This window comes from Bos grunniens, chromosome 13 (assembly GCF_055505025.1).
Source record: "Bos grunniens cultivar Pamir isolate PY7600 chromosome 13, Bosgru_T2T1.0, whole genome shotgun sequence".
In the NCBI taxonomy this organism is placed as follows: Eukaryota; Metazoa; Chordata; class Mammalia; order Artiodactyla; family Bovidae; genus Bos; species Bos grunniens.
The window spans coordinates 26,760,643-26,783,291 of NC_141177.1; the positions used below are offsets into that span (position 1 = coordinate 26,760,643).

Here is a 22,649-nt window from a genome sequence, read left to right on the forward strand (position 1 = left end):
ACCTCACAGCGATCCTGGGAGGGACTCTGGCTGTTACTCCAGTGTCATCTGTGGTGAATGGAGACACAGGAGGTCAGTAACTCATCCAAGGGCACAGAGAAAGTGCAGGGCCAGCTCAGGTCTGATTCCAGAGCCTATGTTGGTGACCAGCAACCCCAGGTGAGGTAGGAGCCTCATGCCACCAGCTGAGGGGGAAAAGGGACAGAGTCGCCCACACTCTTGAAGTTGTCTCCCTCTCCCTTCCTTCCCTCCTCTCTCTGCTTCTGATGTTTCTGCTGATTTTTGAGCTTCCTGGGAATGGTGTGTGTATGGGAAGTGACCCCTCTGTACTCTGTCCAACGATGACAAGCCCACCCAGCCAAAGCCCCCGCACTGTCTTCACGCCTGCCCCAGTCAGAGAAGCAGTGGTCTGTGTACTCTGTTTTTCCTTTGAACCAGCCAATATGTCGTCAGCGTCCAGAGAGGAAGAAGCAGACACCGCCGGCCGCCTCCCACCTAGCACAGATGAGCCCTCTCAAGCCTTAGCTGGGTCCGACTCCCTGGACAGTCCTCCCAGACCCCTGGAGAGATCCGTGGGCCAGCTCCCAAGCCCCCCGCTGCTGCCCACCCCACCGCCCAAGGCAGGCTCCAGAACCACAAGAAGTGTCACAGGTGGGTCTGCGAGCATCTACCCATCCACCCTCCGTCTTTCCTTCCTCTCATCCATCCATGCCTCCCACCGGTCCTGACTGGGCTCTCACTGTGGACTGGCTCTCACCCTTTACTTCTGTGGGTGGGGCTCTGGGCAGGTCCTGGGGAGCAGAGCTGGAGGTGGGAGGGCAGCCCTTGTTGAGGAGCTTGGTTGACAGGAGCAGGGGCTTGGGCTTCTTTAAGCAAACATGGGGCAATTGTCAAAGATTTCTTCCAGAATCTGAAGGCAGGAGACACAAGCACACCTTTCTATCTGGGTACTCAGGTGTCTGACTGCCCTCCTCTGCTTCTGGGTCAGTGTCTGTCTCTTTCTTCTTACCTTCTTCCTCCCTCCCCTTTACCTCTGGCACCCCCTCTTCCACCTCCCTTCCCCTCCTTCTCTTTCAATCTCTCTGTTCCTTTCCTCCCTTCCCAACCCTGTCTCCCCTCCCTTTCTTTCTCTCTGTCTCACTTCTGATCTCTGCTCACCTCTGTGGGCGCTCCAACCGGCAAAGCAGGCCAGGAATCCACACCAGACTGCAGGGTGGTGGTCAGAGCTGGGAGCCCAGCTAAACAGAGGCCTCCCAGGGCATCTCCTTCTGTAGCTTTGGCCACCCTGGCTGAAAGATCCCAGGACATGGAGACATTGACTTTTCAAGTTTTGGTACATGTTGTCTCATCACTGCTGGAAACAGGAGACACTGCTGCTGTCAGGAAAAGCAGGCCCTTCACAAAGAGCTGATTGTTTTTAAGAATAAATCCTTACACTGCCTCTGAGGGCAGTGGGCATGAAGATGACAGTGGACTGCAGAGCTCAGCAGCATTACTCTAATCCCTGACCGCCAGTGATAATATGACAACTCACCACTTGTCAGGAGCTGCCCAGCCCCAGGTACTCCCAGGAGCCCAGCCCTTGATCCCTGGACCAGCCCTTCTAGGGAGGGAACTTTGCCCTCAGCCCCAGATCCCAGTGTCTGCATACAGCAGGTGCTCAGCAAGTGTAGGTGACTGATCAAAGGAACAGTCAGGTGATGTGACCCCCTTATCTGCCTCCTGCCTCTTTCTGCATCTCTGGGAATGAGTCAGAGCGTTCAGTCCTTGGTTGACGTGGTCACACAGATGAAGTTTTGAGGCAAATAACACTGTCCTGTATTTTGTTACTATTTTTGCAATAATCCCCATTCCATCCATTGAAACATAAATCAGTGGCTAAGGAAAATCCACTGGCTAAGGCACCATCCCCCCACTTTATTCTGGCTCCTGTGTAATTTGCTTAGAGACTTTCTTCCCACATTGTGCTTGGATGCGATCAGACCTCAGCCCATTTTGTCTCCCATGACCCCTCCACTCTCCCCATGTCTTAAATCGTGGGTCCTAGGGGCCTGTGGTCAGCTCCTCTGACTCCCACCTGCCCCTCAGGGGTGAGGAATCTGAGGACTGGATTAGGAGTGGGAGAGGACAGGAGGGTTACCTGCTGCGGACTTCTGCCTGGATCTCTTGTAGCTGAGTCTGCATTTTGGCGACTTTGTCTTAATTTCCTTTAGGGGCGCGATGTTTGCTTCAACATGTGGCCACTAGGCGGCAGCAGAGGAGGAGGAAGGGCAGAGGAGCCTGGTGGGAGATAGTCCATGGGGTCAGTCCCACTGAGTACACACACGCATGGCGTTTAACACTTTTAAAATATGTTGCCTATTTTTTAAACATATCAAAATATGTCTCAATATTAAACTGAATCACTTAGCTGTACACCTGAAATTAACACAATATTGTAAATCAACTACGTGTGAGTGTTCAGTTGCAAAGTCGTGTTCAACTCTTTTGCAACCCCGTGGACTGAAGCCCACCAGGCTCCTCTATCCATGGGATTTTCCAGGCAAGGATACTGGAGTGGGTTGCCATTTCCTTCTCCAGGAATCTTCCTGACCCAGGGATCGAACCTGCATCTCCTGCATTGGCAGGTGGATTCTTTACTGCTGAGCCACCAGGGAAGCCCGAATCAACTATACTTCAATTTATATAAAAAAAGAGAAGCATATTAAAATATGATTGGGAACAACCTGTGGGGCCCTGGGACTTGTCATCAGCCCAGATCTTGTCCCGAGGAGAATGGGAGAGCCATGATCAGAAGACTCCCACAAGGAGAGGTGCAGATTGGAGGCAGACGCGAATGGGTGATGGGGAAGCAAAGGGAGGCTATGGTGGTGGTCCAGGCTGAGCAATGGCTATAGAGCTTGGGGAGTTCTTCCAGCTTCTGCAAGAGGAAGTATGGCTTCAGGAGGTCAAGTTTGTCGTAGAGAAATAGGAAGGGGGCTTTCCATGCCTGAGACCCTGCCAAGGGCCTGTGGGCACTGCCATCCATTCAGCTCAGGGGTCCCAAGGATGGAGGGGAACCGATCAGGGATGTACCCATCTCCGTCTTTGCAGGGAGGGAGCTGGGCACAGCATCTCAGATAGGATGCTAGTGAGTTCACCTGGCCTGGAGCCCTGCATCCTCTCTGCTCACAGGCTCCTGTGTTTCAGCAAAGCCCCTCATTTCTGACCCCAAAGACTTATCTTCTTACTGGTTCTTCTCATGCCCCAGGCCAGGCCACACTCTTTCAAGGCTCTGGCGGGAAAAGTACTGACTCTTCCCTCCGAGGACAGTTTTCCACGCCCACGGGGTCTCCTCATCTCACCACTGTCCACCGGCCTCTGCCCCCCAGCCGCGTCATTGAGGAGCTGCACAGAGCACTGGCCACCAAGCACCGCCAGGACAGGTGAGGCCCCTCCCCTGGCAGGGGGACCTGTGTGCCTGAACCCCCCATCCAAGGCCAGTCTCACTGGGGGCAGTCACAGGGGATGGGTCCAGGCTGGCCTCATAGCTCTGCTCTCACTATCCTGGAATTCTCAGTTGTTGAGCAAGGTGCTTCCTTTTTCAGTTTTGCACCGGGCTCTGCAGCTGGTTGGTAGCTGGTCTCAGTGGCCACATTCTGAGAGGGATAGGGTGGGAATTGTGCACATGAGAACCAGGCACAAAAGCCCCTGTGTTTCCCCTGGAGGGTCCAGGGACCCAGGGTCGAGTGGGAGCATCACACGAGAGGATTGAGAGGGAGAAGTAGCCGTTATGTTGTCTGGGGACTCTGATCGCGTCCCATTTTCATCTGGCGAGAGCACAGGTAACCTGCCCGGAAGCTGACTCTTACTCTTGACCTCACATGCCTCATAGGCTGAAGACTAGTGAGTCATTGGAGGGCAAAACAGATACCAGAATACATACGTGGCTTGGCAGAAATATTGGGCAAAGAAGATGCCCTGCTTGGTTCTTAGGAAATCCTTGATCTGCACGTTGGCGGTGCTGTCTCAGCAGGTTTTGTTACATGCGTGTCCGCATCATTCAGAGCAACACATTCTGAGCAGCCTTGGGCTGAAAGCCCTGTGAGCCCCTGGCACTTCTTTTCCTGAGCATCAGTTGCACACACTCGGGGGCCGTCTTTGCAAAGCCCGTTATAAGTTTTCAGGTCAACTTTGCAGGGTGTCCAGGTGACGGGGACAGTGAATAACCTGTGTTGCATCTCTGATTCAGCTTCCAAGGCAGGGACAGTAAAGGGTCCCCGAAGAAGCGCGTGGACGTCCGGCTGTCGAGGACGTGCAGCGTGGAGCGGGGCAAGGAGCGGGAGGAGGCCTGGAGCTTCGACGGGGCCTCTGACGGTAAGCGGACTGTGGCCAAGGAGTCTGAGGAGAATAAGGAGAACCTGATCCTGAATTCTGAACTCAAGGACGACCTGCTCTTGTATCAGGACGAAGAGGCCCTGAACGACTCCATCATCTCTGGTGAGCAGAGGGTGGGTCTCTCGGGGCGGGAGCCTCCTTCCAGAGGCATGGAGCCCAAGTGCAGGTTTGGGGGTTCTGCTGCTGCCAGAGCCGAGGGCACAGGGTGGAGGGCATGTGCCAGGGAGTAATGGAGAGAGACGCCCCATTGTATGTGAGCTGCGGCCTGTGGGCTGGCTCAGGGCACAATTAGGAGGAACCCGAGGAGACGTGTTTGATTCTGACAGTCGCATATACATCTTCATGTGTATTTGAAAAAACAAAGGGGCCTCAGCCAGCGACTGACAGGGTCAGTGCTTGGGAGGATGTGGCAGGATGTCGTGTTGGTGGCACTTGGATTGCCAGCATTTGGAGGATGTAGCAGAAAATGTTGATAAGAAAGCAAGATGAGATGGAAGAGGGAGGGCGGGCTGATGCCAGTGGTCATCTCAGAACTACTATAAAGCCGGCAGCGTCTGCTTGTTCAGGACCATGTGTCCACCAGGTCCTTGGAGGTCTGTCTGTCCTCAAAATGTGTTCTCCAGGTTAGAATATTTGCTCTGTTTTACCCTTAAGGATATGGGGGCTCGCGAGATAAAGCACTGTAGACCCTCGTGATAATGGGTACTCAGTCCTGATGTGAGCTGTGCTGAGCACCGTCTCTTGTAGGAGGGTCACGAGTGACACGACTGTAAGGCCTTTAGGGGAGGCTTATTGTTCCTCCTGAAAGCATCTCATGGGGACAATCACGACAGTCTGCAGGGAGCCCCTGGGGACCTGGTCCCAGTGTTGATGGAAAACGGAAGTGTTGGTATTGACTGTGACTTGGTTGGTAATAAGGGGATCAGGCGGGGGCAGCCGTGACCAGGTGGACAGACCAGGAGCCCAGGACTGGATACTGGCCTTGGCTGTCACCCCCTCCTGTGACCTTGCATCCCTCTGGACCTTGTCCACTTTGGGTCTGGTGAAGCACTTCCGGGAGCACCAGCCGTAGTGTGTGTGTTGGCGGGGTCGGGGTGGAATGAAGCTCACATGTGGTTGGAAGTGGCTGACAGAAGTCAAACCAGGGTCTTCATGTCAGAAACCTAGAGCCAAAGACCCTGGACATCTGAGAAGATGCTGAAGCCTGTGGTGTTTCCCAGACTTACCTGGTTCTAGGACTTTTCCCCTTAAACACCCATCAGCCTCCTACAGGACAGGGTGACATCTGAGAATGGCTGATGTAGGCAGGGATCAGGGTTGAAGCAGGTCCCTCAGCCTCGGCAACACTGAGGCCTGGACGATCCTCTGTGTGGGGCTGCCCTGTGCCTTGTATGGTGTTTGGAGCTCCCCTGGCCTCTGCCCACTGCTCAAGGGGAGGACCTCCCTGCCTGTGTGAGCTGCCAGGGGCTCCAGCTGGCTTTGCCTGTGGCTGCATCAGTCAGATCGCTGCCACCGTCTTGCATCAGCTCTTGTGTGTCCTCTCCTTCCCTTATCTTGGGATTTAGGGCCCATCTGGATGATCCTGGATGATCTCATTTTAAGATCCTTACCTTAATTACATCTGCAAAAGCAAATTACATCTTTTTTTTCCCCCAAATAAGGTCACGTTCCCAGGTTCTGGGTACACCAATCTTTGGGGGTCACGGTCCACCTGGAGCAGCTGCTCCTGATGATGTAACATATTCCTCTTCCCATGGAGCCAGGGTCACCCCCAGGGCCTTTTACCCCCCACCCCTACCAACCCCATCATCAGGCCCTCAGCTGTGGGACCACCTGCAGCCTGGGCGGGTCCCCACCTACCTCTGCCTCCTCTTCACTGATCAGATCAAACTCCCTCATCCTCCACTCTAAAGACAGCACTCTGACCCTTCCTTCAGTGCTTTGCACAGTGGTAATTTTACCGTGATTTTTGTGATTATCTATCTTCCAAAGTGAAGTGTTTGCTGCTCAGTTGCATTTGACTTTGCAGCTCTTTGGACTGTAGCCCGCCAGGCTCCTCTGTCCATAGGATTTTCCAGGCAAGAGTACTAGAGAGGGTTACCATTCCCTTCTCCAGGAGATCTTCCTGATCCAGGGATCAAACCTGGGTCTTCTGCGTTGGAGGTGGCTTCATTACTGTCTGAGCCTCCAGGGAAGTCTCTCTGTCTCTTCACAAATCTATCCATTATTCAATTATTATGCGTTTCACTGCTGTCCGCGCGAGGGCTGGTGCCTCTCATCCACACACACCTAGGTCTATGTAGGAGTGAGTGGGTAGCTGCTGGGTGAACGGCTTTGACTGCCATCTGCCTATCCAATGGTCCTCCAGCCCATGTGCCCTGAGCTCTAAGAGATCCCCTGTGGACTCAGCACGTCCACTGGAGTCTTGGAGGTGTCTCTGACCTGACCCCTTTGGATCTAAGCTCTCGACCTTTGCCTCCAAACCCAGACTGTTCCTGTCCCCATGAGCAGGACCTCTGACCTTCCGTGACCTGGGGCCATCTCACCACTCTTGGCCTTGCATCTGACATGCAGATGGCGCCTCCTTGGAGATGTCAGGCCGATTCTCCTCTGTTGAGCTGCTCCGTCCTGTCTCGCCTGGACTCAGCCTCCCCCGGGCCCCCCTGCCTCTGCCATCACCCCTGTTCTAGCCTCTCCACACAGATGGACATCGGGCAATGTCATCCCTTGCTCACACCCCTCCAGGGGCTTCCTGCGGGTTTAATGCAGGTCCTCACCACGACCCCTGTGGCCTGTCCCCGTCACCTGGCTTGTCTCCTCCTGGGCCCCCGGGGACCTGGCCACAGCCGCTACCTCCACATGCACTTACCACAGGGCTCCCATTCCCACTGAGTAGGAGGTATGTGCAGCTCCACTGGGTTTAAAATGCCACCTCCTCCAGGAAGGTGGCAGGCATAAACAGGTGACTCTTCCCCACCACGGCCCTGCTGGCCCCTCCCTCACCTTCTGTCCCTGAGTCCTCTCCCCACCAGCACAGATGCCTGAAGTCAGGGCTTCATCAGGTAGAGGTTCCTGCCATGTCCGCAGCCCCACGTGCTACACACACAATAAGTATCATGTGTGACTGGGTGTTGGGATGGAAGGAGGTGGTGTCTGTAGTCTCCTGTGGGGATCAGCCACTTTCCTCCTTTGAGGTTTCTCCCAGGGTGTGGGTCAACCCTGAGTCTCTTGTTGTTTGTCTCCAAAAACCGGTGTCCTTAACTGAACTTGGAGATTGACAGTGTTGGGAATGGGGAGTGTAGAACTCATTCTAGAAGCTCTGCTGATGTTATCATGCCCAGGGTCCCACCAGGCTGTGCTTGGGAAGGGCTGCGCTGATTATATTTGCAAACCTGGGCAAAGCTGCCCCTCCTGTGGGTACCAGCACTGGGGCTCAAGGTCGAGGGCTCACATCCAACCCTTCGAGCATCCCTGGAGGGCTGGGCCCGTTGCACACAGTGAGGCATACCTGGAGAGCCCCACATCCAGAGGAGCCCTGACATCTGTGGCTGAGGCTGTGGTACATAATCTGGGATCCCTGAACCCTGAAATCCAGTACAGAATGTGGGCTCTTCACCTTTATTATGCTCTCGTGTGTGTCCGTAGCTCCCTCAGAGTTACGGATCTCTGGGACAAAATGCTTGGAGGGAGAAATTCCATATCAGTTCTGGAAAAAGTCTACACATCTTACTTTCAGGGGAAAATGATTCACCATGGGAAAAACTCATGAACACATTCTGCTTTGCCCGGTAGGGCAGCAGCAAAGATCAGCTTCTTGGCTTCTCTCGAGTTCAAACCCCACTCCTAGGGTCACAGCTGGTATGTTATTTGTAGATCTCTGAGGTGCAGAAGTGGTGCTAGTGGTAAAGAACCTGCCTGCATCCTAACCTGCAGGGATTAAATGCAGGAGACATAAAAGACGCAGGTTCAATCCCTGGGTTAGGAAGATCCCCTAGAGGAGGAAATAGCAACCCACTCCAGTATTCTTGCTTAGAGAATCCCATGGACAGAGGAGCCTGGAGGGACTACAGTTTATAGGGTCACAGAGAATCAGACACAGCTGAAGCAACTTAGGACTGACAGACGGAGGTGCAGAAGGAGAGAAGTGCCAGGCGGCAGCTTCATCGATTATTTATCACAGACACTGCACTCAGTTCAGTAGCTCAGTCGTGTCTGACTCTTTGCAACCCCATGGACTGCAGCACGCCAGGCCTCCCTGTCCATCTCCAACTCCCAGAGTCACTCAGACTCATGTCCATTGAGTCAGTGATACCATCGTACCATCTCATCCTCTGTCATCTCCTTCTCCTCCAGCCTTTAATCTTTGCCAGCATCAGGGTCTTTTCAAATGAGTTAGTTTCACATTGGGTGGCCAAAGTATTGGAGTTTCAGCTTCAACATCAGTCCTTCTAATGAACACCCAGGACTGATCTCCTTTAGGATGGACTGGTTGGATCTCCTTGCAGTCCAAGGGACTCTCAAGTGTCTTCTCCAACCCCACAGTTCAAAACCATCAATTCTTTGGCGCTCAGCTTTCTTCACAGTCCAACTCTCACATCCATACGTGACCACTGGAAAAACCATAGCCTTGACTAGATGGACCTTTTGGCAAAGTAATGTCTCTGCTTTTCAATATGCTGTCTAGGTTGGTCATAGTTTTTCTTCCAAGGAGCAAGCGTCTTTTAATTTTATGGCTGCAATCACCATCTGCAGTGATTTTGGAGCCCCCCAAAATAAAGTCTGACACTGTTTCCACTGCTTCTCCATCTATTTGCCATGAAGTGATGGGACCAGATGCCATGATCTTCGTTTTCTGAATGTTGAGCTTTAAGCCAACTTTTTCACTCTCCTCTTTCACTTTCATCAAGAGGCTCTTTATAGTTCTTCTTCACTTTCTGCCATAAGGGTAGTGTCATCTGCATATCTGAGGTTATTGATATTTCCCCAGGCAATCTTGATTCCAGCTTGTGCTTCATCCAGCCCAGCTTTTCTCATAATGTACTCTGGATATAACTTAAATAAGCAGGGTGACAATATACAGCCTTGACATACTTCTTTTCCTATTTGGAACCAGTCTGTTGTTCCATGTCCGGTTCTAACTGTTGCTTCCTGACCTGCATACAGGTTTCTCAAGAGGCAGGTCAGGTGGTCTGGTATTCCCATCTCTTTCAGAATTTTCCACAGTTTATTGTGATCCACACAGTCAAAGGCTTTGGCATAGTCAATAAAGCAGAAATAGATGTTTTTCTGGAATTCTCTTGCTTTTTCAATTATCCAACAGATGTTGGCAATTTGATCTCTGATTCCTCTGCCTTTTCTAAAACCAGCTTGAACATCTAGAAGTTCATGGTTCACATATTGCTGAAGCCTGGCTTGGAGAATTTTGAGCATTACTTTACTAGTGTGTGAGATGAGTGCAATTGTAAGTTAGTTTGAGCATTCTTTGGCATTTCCTTTCTTTGGGATTGGTATGAAAACTGACCTTTTCCAGTCCTGTAGCCACTGCTGAGTTTTCCAAATTTGCTGGCATATTGAGTGCAGCACTTTCACAGCATCATCTTTCAGGATTTCAAATAGCTCAACTGGAATTCCATCACCTCCACTAGCTCTGTTTGTAGTGATGCTTCCTAAGGCCCACTTGACTTCACATTCCAGGATGTCTGGCTCTCGGTGAGTGATCACACCATCATGATTATCTGAGTCATGAAGATCTTTTTGTATAGTTCTTCTGTGTATTCTTGCTACCTCTTCTTAATATCTTCTGCTTCTGTTATGTCCACATCATTTCTGTTCTTTATTGAGCCTATCTTTGCATGAAGTGTTCCCTTGGTATCTCTAATTTTCTTGAAGAAACTGCACTGGTATTTATTTATCCTCATAACTTGGTGTCGACGGATCCTTTGCATGTGATGTCTGTCTGGTGTCACCACTCCGGGAAGTGTTTGTTATCAAACATCTCATCCACCAGAATCCTCCAGTAGCATCTACATTAGGGCTTAATTCTTGAGGTGGTGGGGGCCCCGTCTGAGGCAGACCTGCCCCTGACTCAGCTGTCCTGATCAGACTGTCCTATTGGTTCTGGTTGAAGTGAAAAGTGTTTGCTGTAGTCTGGGTCTGACTGTTGGATTTCCATGCGAGGCAAACATAGTGCCTTGATCAGTTCAGAGAGATGTGTTACGGGCTATGTGTTTAAGTCTCCTGCTACGTGTACACGCTCTCAGACACGTTTTCACACATACCCGGCCACATACCCGATACCTTTATGGGCATGTGCAGTCAGCGCCAGACAACGGCAGGACACGCAGCATGTTCTCAGGTCCATCAAAGGTAACTTTTAGAAAAGATTTTGCTTTTTAGTCCCTGGTGATCTAGTGGTTAGGATTCGGTGCTGTCACCATCATGGGCCGGGTTCAATTCCTGGTACGGGAAGCATTTGTTTGGACTTCCCTGGTGGCTCAGACGTTAAAGAATCTGCCTGCAATGCAGGAGACCTGGGTTCAATCCCTGGGTCTGGAAGTTCCCCTGGAGAAGGGAATGGCAACCCACTCCAGTATTCTTGCCTGGGGAATTGCATGGACATAGGAGCCTGGCAAGCCTGTGATCCATGGGATCACAAAGAGCCGGACACGGCTGAGTGAGTAACCCAACAGCATGCTTTTTAGAGCAATTTTAGGTTCATAGCAAACTAAGAGTGAATAGTTTTCCCCTATCGCCGGCCCCATACCTGCACAGGCTCCCCGCCCCAGCACATCATCAACACCCTCTCCAGAGTGGCGGCATCTGTTACAACCAATGAACCTACATTGACGCATCGCCCGAAGTCCGTACTTTAATTCAGGTTTGTCCTTGGTGTGTATGTGCTGTGATTTTGAACAAATGGACAGTGACATGTCTATCTTTATGTTGTCAGTAGAGGGTTTTCACCGCCCTGACGATCCTCTGTGCTCTGTCTGCTCGTTCCTCCCTCTCCTCGACCCCGGCAGTGCTCATCCTCTTTCTGTCTCCATGATTTGCCTTTTCCAGCGTGGCACAGTCGGAGTCACACAGTAGGCAGTCTTTTCACCTCGGCTTCTTTCTCGCAGGAATATACATTTTATATTTCTGCTGTGTCACTTTGTAGTTGGATGACTCTTTTAATTCCCCCCCCACTTATTTTTACTTCTTCCTAGTTTTTTTTTTTTGCGATATAATTGATAAATAATTAGTAAGTTAGGTGTTCACTTACCTACATCCTGAAATGAATTTCACAAAAGCGTAGTAAACATCTATCATCTCATATAGATACAAAATTAAAGAAGAAACATTTTTTTCTTGTGAGGAGAACTCTTAGGACTTACTCCTTTAAAATTCATATATAACAAACATCAATGTTAACTATTGATCATATTTATCATGTACATTACATTCCTTGTTTATCTTATAGCTGGAAATTTGTGCCTTTTGACCACCTTCATCCAATTCCTCTTCCTTCCACCCCTTGCTGCTGGTGACCTCAAGTCTGATCTCTCTTTCTGTGAGTTTGCTTTTGAACCTACAACACTATGTTAGTTCCTGGTACACAACAGAGTGATTCAGTATTTCTGTACATTTCAGAATGGTCTCCGTAGGTCTAGGTACCATCTGTCACCATACGAGGATATCGCTTAATTATTGGCCATGCTCCCCACACTGTACATTTCCTGCCTGTGACTCACTCATTATTTAACTGGGAGTTTGTGCCTCTTCATCTCCTTCACCTGTTTCTCGCCTCCTCACACCCTCATTTCTTTTTCACACAGAATAATATTCCACTGTCTAGATGTACCACAGTTTATTTACCCTTTCCCCTACCAAAGGAAGTCTTGGTTGTTTCTAAGTTTCGGCAACTATGAACAAAGCTGCTGTAAGCATCATGTGTAGGTTTTTGTGTGGATAAGTTTTCAAATCCTTTGGGTGAATACCAACGCATGCAGTTGTTGGATCATGGGGTAAAGAGTTTGTTGAGTTTTGTAAGAAACCCGCAGTCTTCCAGGATGACTGTACCGTTTTCTGCTCCCACCAGCACTGAGAGAACGTTCCTGTTGCCCCGCATCCTGACCCGCATTTGGTTGGCTGTTGGTGTGCTGGATATTGGCCATTCTGATAGGTTTGTAGTGGTATCGCATTATTGTTTTACACATTTCCCTGGTGGCACATGACATGGAGCATCTTTGGCAACCCACCCCAGTATGCTTGCCTGGAAAATCTCATGCACAGAGGAGCCTGGTGGGCCACAGTCCATGGGGTCGCAAAGAGTCAGACAAGACTGAGCAACTAGCGCACAGCGACACATGAGATGGAGCATCTTTTCATTTGTTGATTTGCCATCTGTATCCAAACGGTGAGGTGTCTGTTAAGGTTTTGGACCATTTTTTTAATTGGGTGGTTTGTTTTCTTATTGTTGAGTTTTAAGCGTTTTTGGTATATTTTGGATGACATTTGTTTATCAGATATATTTCAAAAATGTTAATTCCCAGTCCATAACTCTTCTCATCATACTCCTAACATTGTCTTTAACAGAAGTTTTAACTTCATGAACTCCAACTAATTAATTGCTTTATTCCTTGAAGTGTGCCTTTGCTCTTGTATATAAAAAGTCATTGCTATGCCTTAGGTCACCTTGGTTACTTCCTGTGTGATCTAGGATTTTTATCATGTAATAGTTTGTATTTTGGTCTGTGATCCACTCCGAATTCATTTTTGTGAAGGGAGGAAGGTCTGTGTCTAGGTTCATTTTTTGTTTTCAGTTTTGTATCTGGGTGTCCAGTTGTTCCAACACCATTTGTTGAAAAAGATTATAGAAGTCCATCTTTGTCTCTCGTTACTTTTGTGACTTGAAGTCTGCTTTCTCTGATATAAGTATGGCTACATCCACTTCCTTTTAGCTGCTGTTTGCTTATAGTATCGTCTTCTATACCCTCACTTTGAACCTGTGTTTGTCTTTAAAGCTAGGACATGTGTCTCCTGGAGGCAGCATATGGTTGTCTCGTTGTTTTTTGTCTTTCTGCCAAAACAAAAGGCTTTGTTGAAAAGGGCCACTTGAGCGGAGAGCAGCAGGGTCAGGGAACCCTGGAGAAGTGCCTCGTGGGTCTTACTTTTCAATCCGGTGGTCAGTCTGTGTCTTCTGATTGGAGAGTTCCATCTATTTGCATTTAGGGTGATTCCTGATACAGGAGGATGTGTTGCCGTTTTGTCCCCGGTTTCTGGCAGCACTGGGTCACCACTGCTGCTTTCTCCCTTGGGTTTCTGGTATTTGGGGTTGGTGGTTTTCCAGGACACTTTTTGTTTTCTCTTTCTCATGCTTTGTGTCTCTGCTCTAGATTCGCGTTTTGTGCTCACCATGTCCGTGTTAATCGTACCATGGGTACAATAGTCCTCTTTCTACTGGTAGCGTTCTCATCTTCTTTGGCCTATATGCTTTCTGTCCTTTTTCTTCTTCCCCTTTTATGTTCCAGTTTATTTTGGGGCTTCCCTGGTGGCTCAGATGGTAAAGAATCTGTCTGTAATGCGGGAGACCCAGGTTCGATCCCTGGGTCAGGAAGATCCCCTGGAAGAGGACATGGCAACCCACTCCAGTCTTCTTGCCTGCAGAATCCCATGGACAGAGGAGCCTGGCGGGCTACAGTCCATGGGGTCGCAGAGTCAGACACAATTCAGCAACTAACACTTTCACGTAGTTATTTTTACTAAAATTCTCTTCTTTTAACCTTTATGCTTAGTTGCTCAGTGTGTCTGACTCTCTGTGACCCCATGGGCTGTAGCCCTCCAGGCTCCTCTGTCCATGGGATTCTGCAGGCAAGAAGACTGGAGTGGGTTGCCATACCCTCCTCCAGGGGGTCTTCCCAACCCAGGGATCAAACCCAGGTCTTCTGCATTGCAGGTGGATTCTTTACCATCTGCTGCTGCTGCTAAGTCGCTTCAGTCGTGTCCAACTTTGTGCAACCCCATAGATGGCAGCCCACCAGGCTCCACCATCTGAGCTATCTTAAAAAGCCACTCTGATACGGAGTTGCAGTTTCGGACTCTGCCTGTTACCGTGTTACTCACATAGGTGTGTGCTGCCCCCTTTTTGCTTCAGGTGGAAGAGTCCCTTTCAGCCTTTCCTGTAAGGCAGGCCCAGAGCAGGTCTGACTCCTTCAGCCTGTGTGTGTCTGGGAAAGCATTTACTTCTCCTCCCTATCGGAATGATAACTTTTCTGGATAGAATCTTGGGGGCCAGTCCCTCTCTTTCAGTATTTTGAGAAGGCCAGGCCACTCCCTTGGCCTGTAGAGTTCTGCTAGCAGCCTGATGGGGTTCTTTTGTAGGTGACTTTTCTTTTTCCTTGGGATACTTTGAAAACTCTTTGTTACTGACTTTTGACAGTTTTCATACAGTGTGTCTTGGAGAAGAAGGTCTCTTTTGAGGTAATTAGGTGTTCCCTTAGCTTCATGGGCTTGTCTGTTCTGTTCCTTACCCAGGTCTGGGGTGTTCTCAGCTATTATTTCTTGTTAGAATTTTATTTACTTTTGGCTCTGCTGGGTCTTCATAGCTGCAGCGAGCAGGGGCTGCGCTCTCGTTGCAGCGCGTGGGCGTCTCATTGAGGTGACTCCTCGTTGTGGAGCACAGACTCTAGGTACCCAGGCTTCGGTAGTTGCTGTCACAGACTCAGTAAGTTGTAGTGGATGGGTTTATTTGCTCCGTGGGAGGTGGAATCTTCCTGGACCGGGTATCGAACCCATGCCCCCTGCATCGGCAGGTGGATTCTTAATCACTGGGCCTTCTCACTCGCCTAATATCCCTCCTAAAAGAGTCGTAATAATGTTCTTTTAGAATTTCCTCATTTTTTGAGATACTCTCTCCTCCTCTGGGCTTCCCTTGTGGCTCAACTGGTAAAGAATTCACCTGCAATGCAAGAGACCTGGGTTCGATCCCTGGGTTGGGAAGATCCCCTGGAGAAGGGAATGTCAACCCACTCCAGTATCCTGGCCTAGAGAATTCCAGACTGTATAGTCCATGGAGTCACAAAGAATTGGACACGATTGAGTGACTTTCACTTTCTTTCACTTTCTCTCCTCCTCTAGAGGACCTGAATTGTTTCTAGATTTCCATCTCCAAGCTCACTAATTCTCTCTTGCCTGTCGTCTCCTCTATCTCCAGTGCTTTTCACTTGCATTCTCTATCTTATTTATTGAATTTTTCAGCTCCATAATGTTTGTTCTTTTTTAGAGTTTCAATCTCTTTGGTACAGTATTCTGTCCTTTAATTTTATTCCTGAGCTTGTTGAACTGCCTTTCTGAGCTTTCTTGTAGCTCATTGCTTTTCTCCGTGACAGCTGTTTTGAATCCTCTATTGGTTGGATCACAGTATTCCATGACTTGAAGTTTGGTTTCTGGAGAATTGTCCTGTTTTGTTTGTTTGTTTGTTTTGTGTGTGTGGAGCAACATTACTGTGGTTCTCCATGGCACTTGATGAGTTGTTCCTCTGCTGCTGCATTTGAAGCTGTGAACAACTTTCTTCTCTAGGTAAAGCTTTTAAATTTTTTTTAAACTTGATTCTAACAATTCAACGGACTTCCCTGGTGGCTCAGCAGTAAAGAATCCGCCTGCCAATGCAGGAGACATGGGCTCCATCCCTCGGTCAGGAAGATTCCCTGGAGAAGGAAATGGCAACCCACTCCAGTATTCTGCCTGGAAAATCCCATGGACAGAGGAGCCTGGTGGGCTACAGTCCATGGGGTTGCAGAAGAGTGGGACATGAGTTAGCCAGGTGAGAAGTAAGAAGCTTTTCTTTCCTTTCCCAGTAGGTGGTGCTATAGCACACGTTTCTGGCTTCTCTTACTGCACTACCTCTGTTCCTAGTTGAGAATCAGCACTTTCCACCCTCCACCTAGTGCCCTGGTTGCCTCTGCTTGTGTGTCTGGGGTCTTAGTACCTTGTTGCTTCTGGTCATCACCCAGGACACACATGACGGACACTTCCACTGCGTGCAGGGTCTCCTGAGTCCCAGGCTCCACTGTGGCAGGGGGAGCCTGGGTCCTGAGTAGCTCTGGTGTGTCTGGGATCTTGGGGTTTATGTGCACTGCTGCTGCAGGTTGGGGGAGGTCGTTTATGGGCACTTCTGTGGCCAGAGGGAGGAGGTCACCAGCCCTGACTCCACTGCCATCTGTTTCCTTGTGGCCGTAGGCACTACTGTGGCCAAGAGACTGGAGTTGTGTATGTTGCCTCCTCTGGTGCTACTACTGGGTTCTCTGGGGCTGCAGGCTTGGTAGCTGGGGGTCTGGGATCACAGGCCCCACCTCTGCTGTTGCCCAGGTCCCATTGCCTCTATGTTTTCCAGCCCACCCCCTTGTAGATGCACAGGTGTGTGGCATTTTCCAGGGTCCTGATGTGGTGGGCAGAGGCAGCTTTCTTGAGCTGTGGTTGTAGATTGACAGGGACAGACAGGAGCTTCTCATCCACCATGTTGCTGACGTCATTCTTTGCTGTTGTAGTTCAGTCGCTCAGTTGTGTCCGACTCTTTGAGGCCCCACGGACTGCAGCACACTTGACTTTCCTGTCCTTCACCATCTCCTGGAGCTTGCTCAAACTCATGTCCATTGAGTTGGTGATGCCATCCAACCATCTCATCCTCTATCGCCCCCTTCTCCTCCTCTGTTCAATCTTTCCCAGCCTCTTTTCCAGTGAGTCGGCTCTTCACTTCAGGTGGCCAGAGTAGAGCTTCAGCTTCAGCATCGAAGCTGAAGCTTCGATTTCAGCTTCATTCATCTTCCAGTGAATATTCAGGGTTGATTTCCTTTAGGATTGACTGATTGATCTTGCAGTCCAAGGGACTCTCTAGAGTCTTCTCCAACACCACAGTTCAAAAACATCAATTCTTTGGTGCTCAGCCTTCTTTATAGTCCAACTCTCACATTCATACATGACCACTGGAAAAACCATAGCTTTGACTACATGGACCTTTGTTGGCAAAGTAATATCTCTGTTTTTTAAATGCTGTCTAGGTTGGTCATAGCTTTTCTTCCAAGGAGCAAGCATCTTTTAATTTCATGGCTTGGATTTCATGATGCCATTCTTTACTAGTTTTTAAAGTCATAAATGGGTGGTATTGGGTCTGTCAGATGCTTTTTCTGCATCAGTTAATTTGATCATGTGATTATTAGTTCTTAGCCTGTTGATGTGATTCATTATATAAATTGACTTTCAAAAGCTGTACCAACCTTGCATATCTGGTAAAAGTTACATTTGGTTGCGGTGTGTAATTCTTTACACATTTTTGTATTCAGTTTTGCTAATCTTTTAGGGATTTTTGCATCTGTGTTCATGAGAGATTCTGGTCTTTGATTTTCTTTTCCTGTGACATCTTTGGTTTTGGTGTTAGGGTAATGCTGGCCTCATAGAACGAGTTGGGACGTAATCCCTCTGCTTCTAAACTGTGAAATCGATTATAGAGAATTGATGTAATACTTCCTCACAAGTTTGGTAGAATTCACAAGTCAAGCCCTCTGGGCCTGGTGCTTTCTGTTTCAGAAGATTATTGTTTATTGATTCATTTTATTTAGTAGAGGCTTGTTCAGATGATCAGTTTCTTGTGTCAGTTTTGGCAGATTGTCTTCTACGAATTGGTCCATTTCATCTAGGTTATCTAATTTATGGGCACAAAATTGTTTGTAGTATTCCTTTAGTATCCTTTTAACATCTGTATTATCTATACTGATAATATAATATACTATTATCTGTACTATTATAGGTAGTATAGTATAGATAATATACTATAGATAATATTCTATTATCTATACTAATAGTCCCTCTTTTATTTCTGATTATTAGCAATTAGTGTCCTTTATCTTTTTCTCTTAGTCTGGCTAGATGCTTATTGATTTTATTGATCTTTTCAAAGAACCAGCTTTTGGTTTAGTTGATTTTTCCATTTTGTTCTATTTTTAATTTCCCCCATTTCTGCTCTAATTCTTACCATGTTTTCTGCTTGCTTTGGATTTAATGAACATGTCTTAGTTTTATCATTAGCAAACCAATAAGGATAGGTATTTTTTTATTTAAAAATTTTTATTGACATATAGTTGATTCACGATGTTATGTTCATTTCTGCTGTATAGCAAAGTGACTCAGTTATACATATTCTTTCTCATATTCTTTTTTTTAAATTTAAATTTATTTATTTTAATTAGAGGCTATAGGTATTTTTTAGAAAAGCCTTCATTCCTGCTTTGGGGGAGTTCTCAGTCTTATAAACACACAGATAGGCAAGAGTAACACAACAGAGCCTGCAACAGAGGGGCTGATGCCTGGGCTAAGAACAGGTTAGGTGGTGGGCAGATGTCAGGAGGAGGACCAGAGGCTGTTTCATAGGGTTTTGAGGAGTAAGTAAGAGTTTGCCAGGCAGGTGAAGTCTCAGAGAGATGGCAGCGGTGGGCGCACTTAGGAAACTAAAGCTGGCGTGGACCACCTGGAGCCCAGAAGGGGTCCAGTCTGGAGAGTCTTTGTTGGTGTGGGCATAGGGTTGATGTGAGAATCTCCTCCATCAATGCTTTGCAGTTTCCTAAGTAATCTGAGAAGGCTGAGAATCCCCGCTGTGATGTCACCAGTCAATATTGCTAATGGTGAAAAATATCACTACTGAGTGGTACATTGCATCTGTTTGGGGAAGAGGACTTCCTCTATGGCTCGCTGAGTAAAGAGGCTACCTGCAGTGTAGGAGACACAGGAGACCTGGGTTCGATCCTTGAGCCAGGAAGACCCCCTGGAGAAGGAATGGTAACCTACTCCAGTATTCTTACCTGGGAAATCCCATGAACAGAGGAGCCTGGTGAGCTGTACAATCCATGGAGTCTCAACGAGTCAGATATGACTGAGCAACTAAGCACACATCTGTTTGGGGAAGAATGTAAGTAAAACCTGAGATTCTGAGTGCAGTGATTTTTGAGGGGGCCCAGCAGCACAGCCCGGGCAACAGCCGCAGGAAAGAGAGGCCCCGGTGCGGCTCAAGGGCAGCTCCCACACCCGCCTGATCCGTCAGCTGAGCTGTGTCACCTGTTGGGGGAGGAGCTCCTGGGAAGCCATGTGACCTGCTTTGAGGACTTGCCCAGTGGGAGCCCTGGGGCTGCCCTGTGTCCTGAGCAGACAGGTGTGGCATCTAGTCTGCTATAGTCTTAGGATTCTAAATGTTTGTTGTTGTTCAGTCGCTCAGTCATGTCTGACTCTCTGCAACCCCATGGACTGTAGCCCTCCAGGTTCCTCTGTCCATGGGGTTTTCCAGGAAAGAATACTGAAGTGGGTTGCCATTTCCTCCTGCAGGGGATCTTCCCGGCCAGGGATCAAACTCACATCTCTTTCATTGCAAGCAGTCTCCTGCATTGGCAGGTGGATTCTTTACCACTGAACCACCAGGGAAGGCCATCCAGATGTTTACTTGAACCTAAACAGAACCCCCAAGATAGGCTCTACAGCTGAAGACACTCAGGGGCAGGACTTTACCCTGGAAACAAGGGACCTAGCAAATCATTCTCAGTGAGGCTGTGACCAGATAAGCGTTTAGAACCAAGTGTCTAAAGAGAGGGTCACCAAGTTTTCTGTTGGTGCATCCCAAGAGCATACATACACACACACACACACACACACATTACATTTGTATGTTATTTCATTATGTATTATATTTATTTTCATTTATTTATTTATAAACTATGCTGAAGCTGAAACTCCAGTACTTTGGCCACCTCATGCGAAGAGTTGACTCATTGGAAAAGACTCTGATGCTGGGAGGGATTGGGGGCAGGAGGAGAAGGGCACGACAGAGGATGAGATGGCTGGATGGCATCACTGACTCGATGGACGTGAGTCTGAGTGAACTCTGGGAGTTGGTGATGGACAGGGAGGCCTGGTGTGCTGCAATTCATGGGGTCGCAGAGTTGGACACAACTGAGCGACTGAACCGAACTGAACTGATACATGAGTTGCACCCTACTAATATATTGCAAACGTTATAAAATGTACACGAAAGTAGTAATGAAGGAAAGATGACATGAAATAGCCATTGTGTAAATATTTTTATTTTCTACCACCACCTGACTTCCTGAATCTTTAAAGTGAGGCCGAGAGATTGGCATTTCATAAAGAACATAGATGGGGTGGGGGTTGGGTGGTTAGTGATTCTGGAGCACTTTGTCCAAAATCCATCCTTGATTGCTGTGGTTGTTCAGTCTCTTGGTCACATCCCCATGGACTGCAGCACCAGGCTTCCCTGTCCTTCACGGTCTCATGGAGTTTGCCCAAGTTCGTGTCCATTGAATTGGTGATACTATCCAGCCATCTCATCCTTGATAGGTCCACCCTAGTATAAAAGCTAAAATTTGCTACAGTGTCTTATATAAAAATCTGCTTTGTTGTTTATTGAACAAGCATTGCATGTCCCAGCTCTGGGTCCCTGGGTATTCTCAGGGAAAACTGGAGCACCCGAGGGAGCCCATGGCTACACTGAAAGCTGCCATGAAGGCAAAGAGGAGGAAGAGGGCCACATCTGGATGAGAAATCCTGACATGTCGGGCTGGACAATGAGATGACACAGGGACATCACTGTGGGGAGTGACATGGCCAGGCACTTGTGATCTTGCCTGAGCTGAAGGAAAGGGTGGCCCTCTTTGCAGACTCTGACAGCCTTTCCCCTGGGACACAACTGGTGAAACATGAAAGCTAAAGTGTGTTATGTTATTTGAATGCTATTTTAAATGTGGTGGAGGGTATGTTGAACAGCCCCTGGCAGTGAATCCTCTGATGTGAAGAGTCACCTGCAGTCTGATGAGGTGAGAACTCGCCTGTCCTCACGAGAATGAGTGCACAGACCACCACTGGTCACTGCTCCTGCTTGGCCTGGGGCTCTGGGTTTGGCGTTACCTGGAAACTGGCCATTCCCCACATGCACACCAGGTGGCGCTGCAGAAAGTCACTGGGATGCAAGATGCTCCCAAGACCAGCATCCTGGGATGCTTGGCCACCAGCTTTGTGACAAGCATGTGGGCTGTTTGTGGTGGGGCCTTTGAGACTCTGGTGGTTCTTGCCAAAAGCACCAAGCAGCAGAGTTGTGTGTGGGACTCATAGGCCCAGTGATAATCTGATACAACAGAGCTCCTATTGTATCTACGACCAATCCAAACTAGGCTCCAGACTCCAGAGAGTTCTGGGGATGTGGAATTATAGTAATGCACAGAATTATCCACTGAAATTGCAGTACTAGCTCACATTTGAAATTCACTCTTATCGTTGGATGACAGGGGAAACAGTGAGCCCCACAACTGACTGTCCACTTTCTGCCTGGAGCATCTTGCTAGGCTGGAGGGTGCAGGGAGGTGACCTCCAAGCAGAGTGGTGGTCACATTGATATGGGGAACAAATCACAGTTCTGTGGTGCTGAAGCAGCTGGAGTTTGTAGGACAGGGTCCTGAAAAAGGGGAGTATGTGAAGGGGTCCTGGAAGTTCATGTGGAAATTCAGCCAGCCAAAGGCAGACAGAATTCCTCAGGACTTAGCAGAGATCACCTGTAGGAGCAAGGAAGGTGTGTGATCCTGGAGATTGGGGATGCTGGAATCAGTCCAGACCACAGAGAGGTTTCAGTGTGCACCATGGACCATCTTTTAAAACCCTAGAAAGGCCAAACCTTGGAGTAAGGAGTGTGCTGTGGAGTAGACAACCATGTTCAAAACTGAAGTAGACCTGCCATTGTTGCAAACATGTTGAGAGCCTTAAAGAACAGGATGAATGAACAGATGGAGAATCTTCACAGAGAGACAGACACTATAAAAGAGAACCAAATGCAAATTCTAGAATTAAAAAGTATAATATCTGAACCAAAAAATCCACAGCAGCTTTAAGACGGCCCCACAGCATCCATGCTGTGCCAAGGCAGGTGTGAGGGCTTCTCACTGGGCCCCCTATAGCTCGTGGCAGGTAGGGGGACATTCATATCTTCCTCCTCCCACTCATGTGGCCTGAGGCTTCCCCCCACCCCACGCCCCGCAGGATCACCAGTCTGGACATGCAGTTTATTGGGAAAAGGGCTGCATTAGTGGTGTGGGGATATGCATCTTTGTAGCTAAGGCTGTGTATGTCTCCATGAGTATTTCCTTAGGATAAATTCTGAAATGTGACTAATTGAGAAAAAGATCTCGTGTTGAGTTTATTTTTAACTCCTCAGCCTTCTGTTCATATTTATACACGACCCCATTTAC

At 48.6% G+C, this 22,649-nt stretch overlaps 1 protein-coding gene across 18 annotated transcripts in view; it reads left to right on the plus strand.

Moving 5' to 3' along the window:
* The window catches only part of PHACTR3 (phosphatase and actin regulator 3), a 206,276-nt gene that overhangs the window by 135,824 nt on the left and 47,803 nt on the right, over window positions 1-22,649 (plus strand). For 7 of the 18 annotated variants that reach the window (XM_086330975.1, XM_086330984.1, XM_086330983.1 and 4 more), the window contains 4 exons: window positions 10-72; window positions 439-651; window positions 3,251-3,425; window positions 4,232-4,479. In XM_086330975.1, coding sequence (XP_086187101.1) covers window positions 10-72; window positions 439-651; window positions 3,251-3,425; window positions 4,232-4,479 — 699 coding nt within the window. Of the gene's footprint in view, window positions 1-9; window positions 73-438; window positions 652-2,213; window positions 2,412-3,250; window positions 3,426-4,231; window positions 4,480-6,865; window positions 6,981-20,826; window positions 21,131-22,649 lie in introns of those variants that run through there. The other 11 variants (XM_086330980.1, XM_086330979.1, XM_086330981.1 and 8 more) reach the window with 7 other exon arrangements.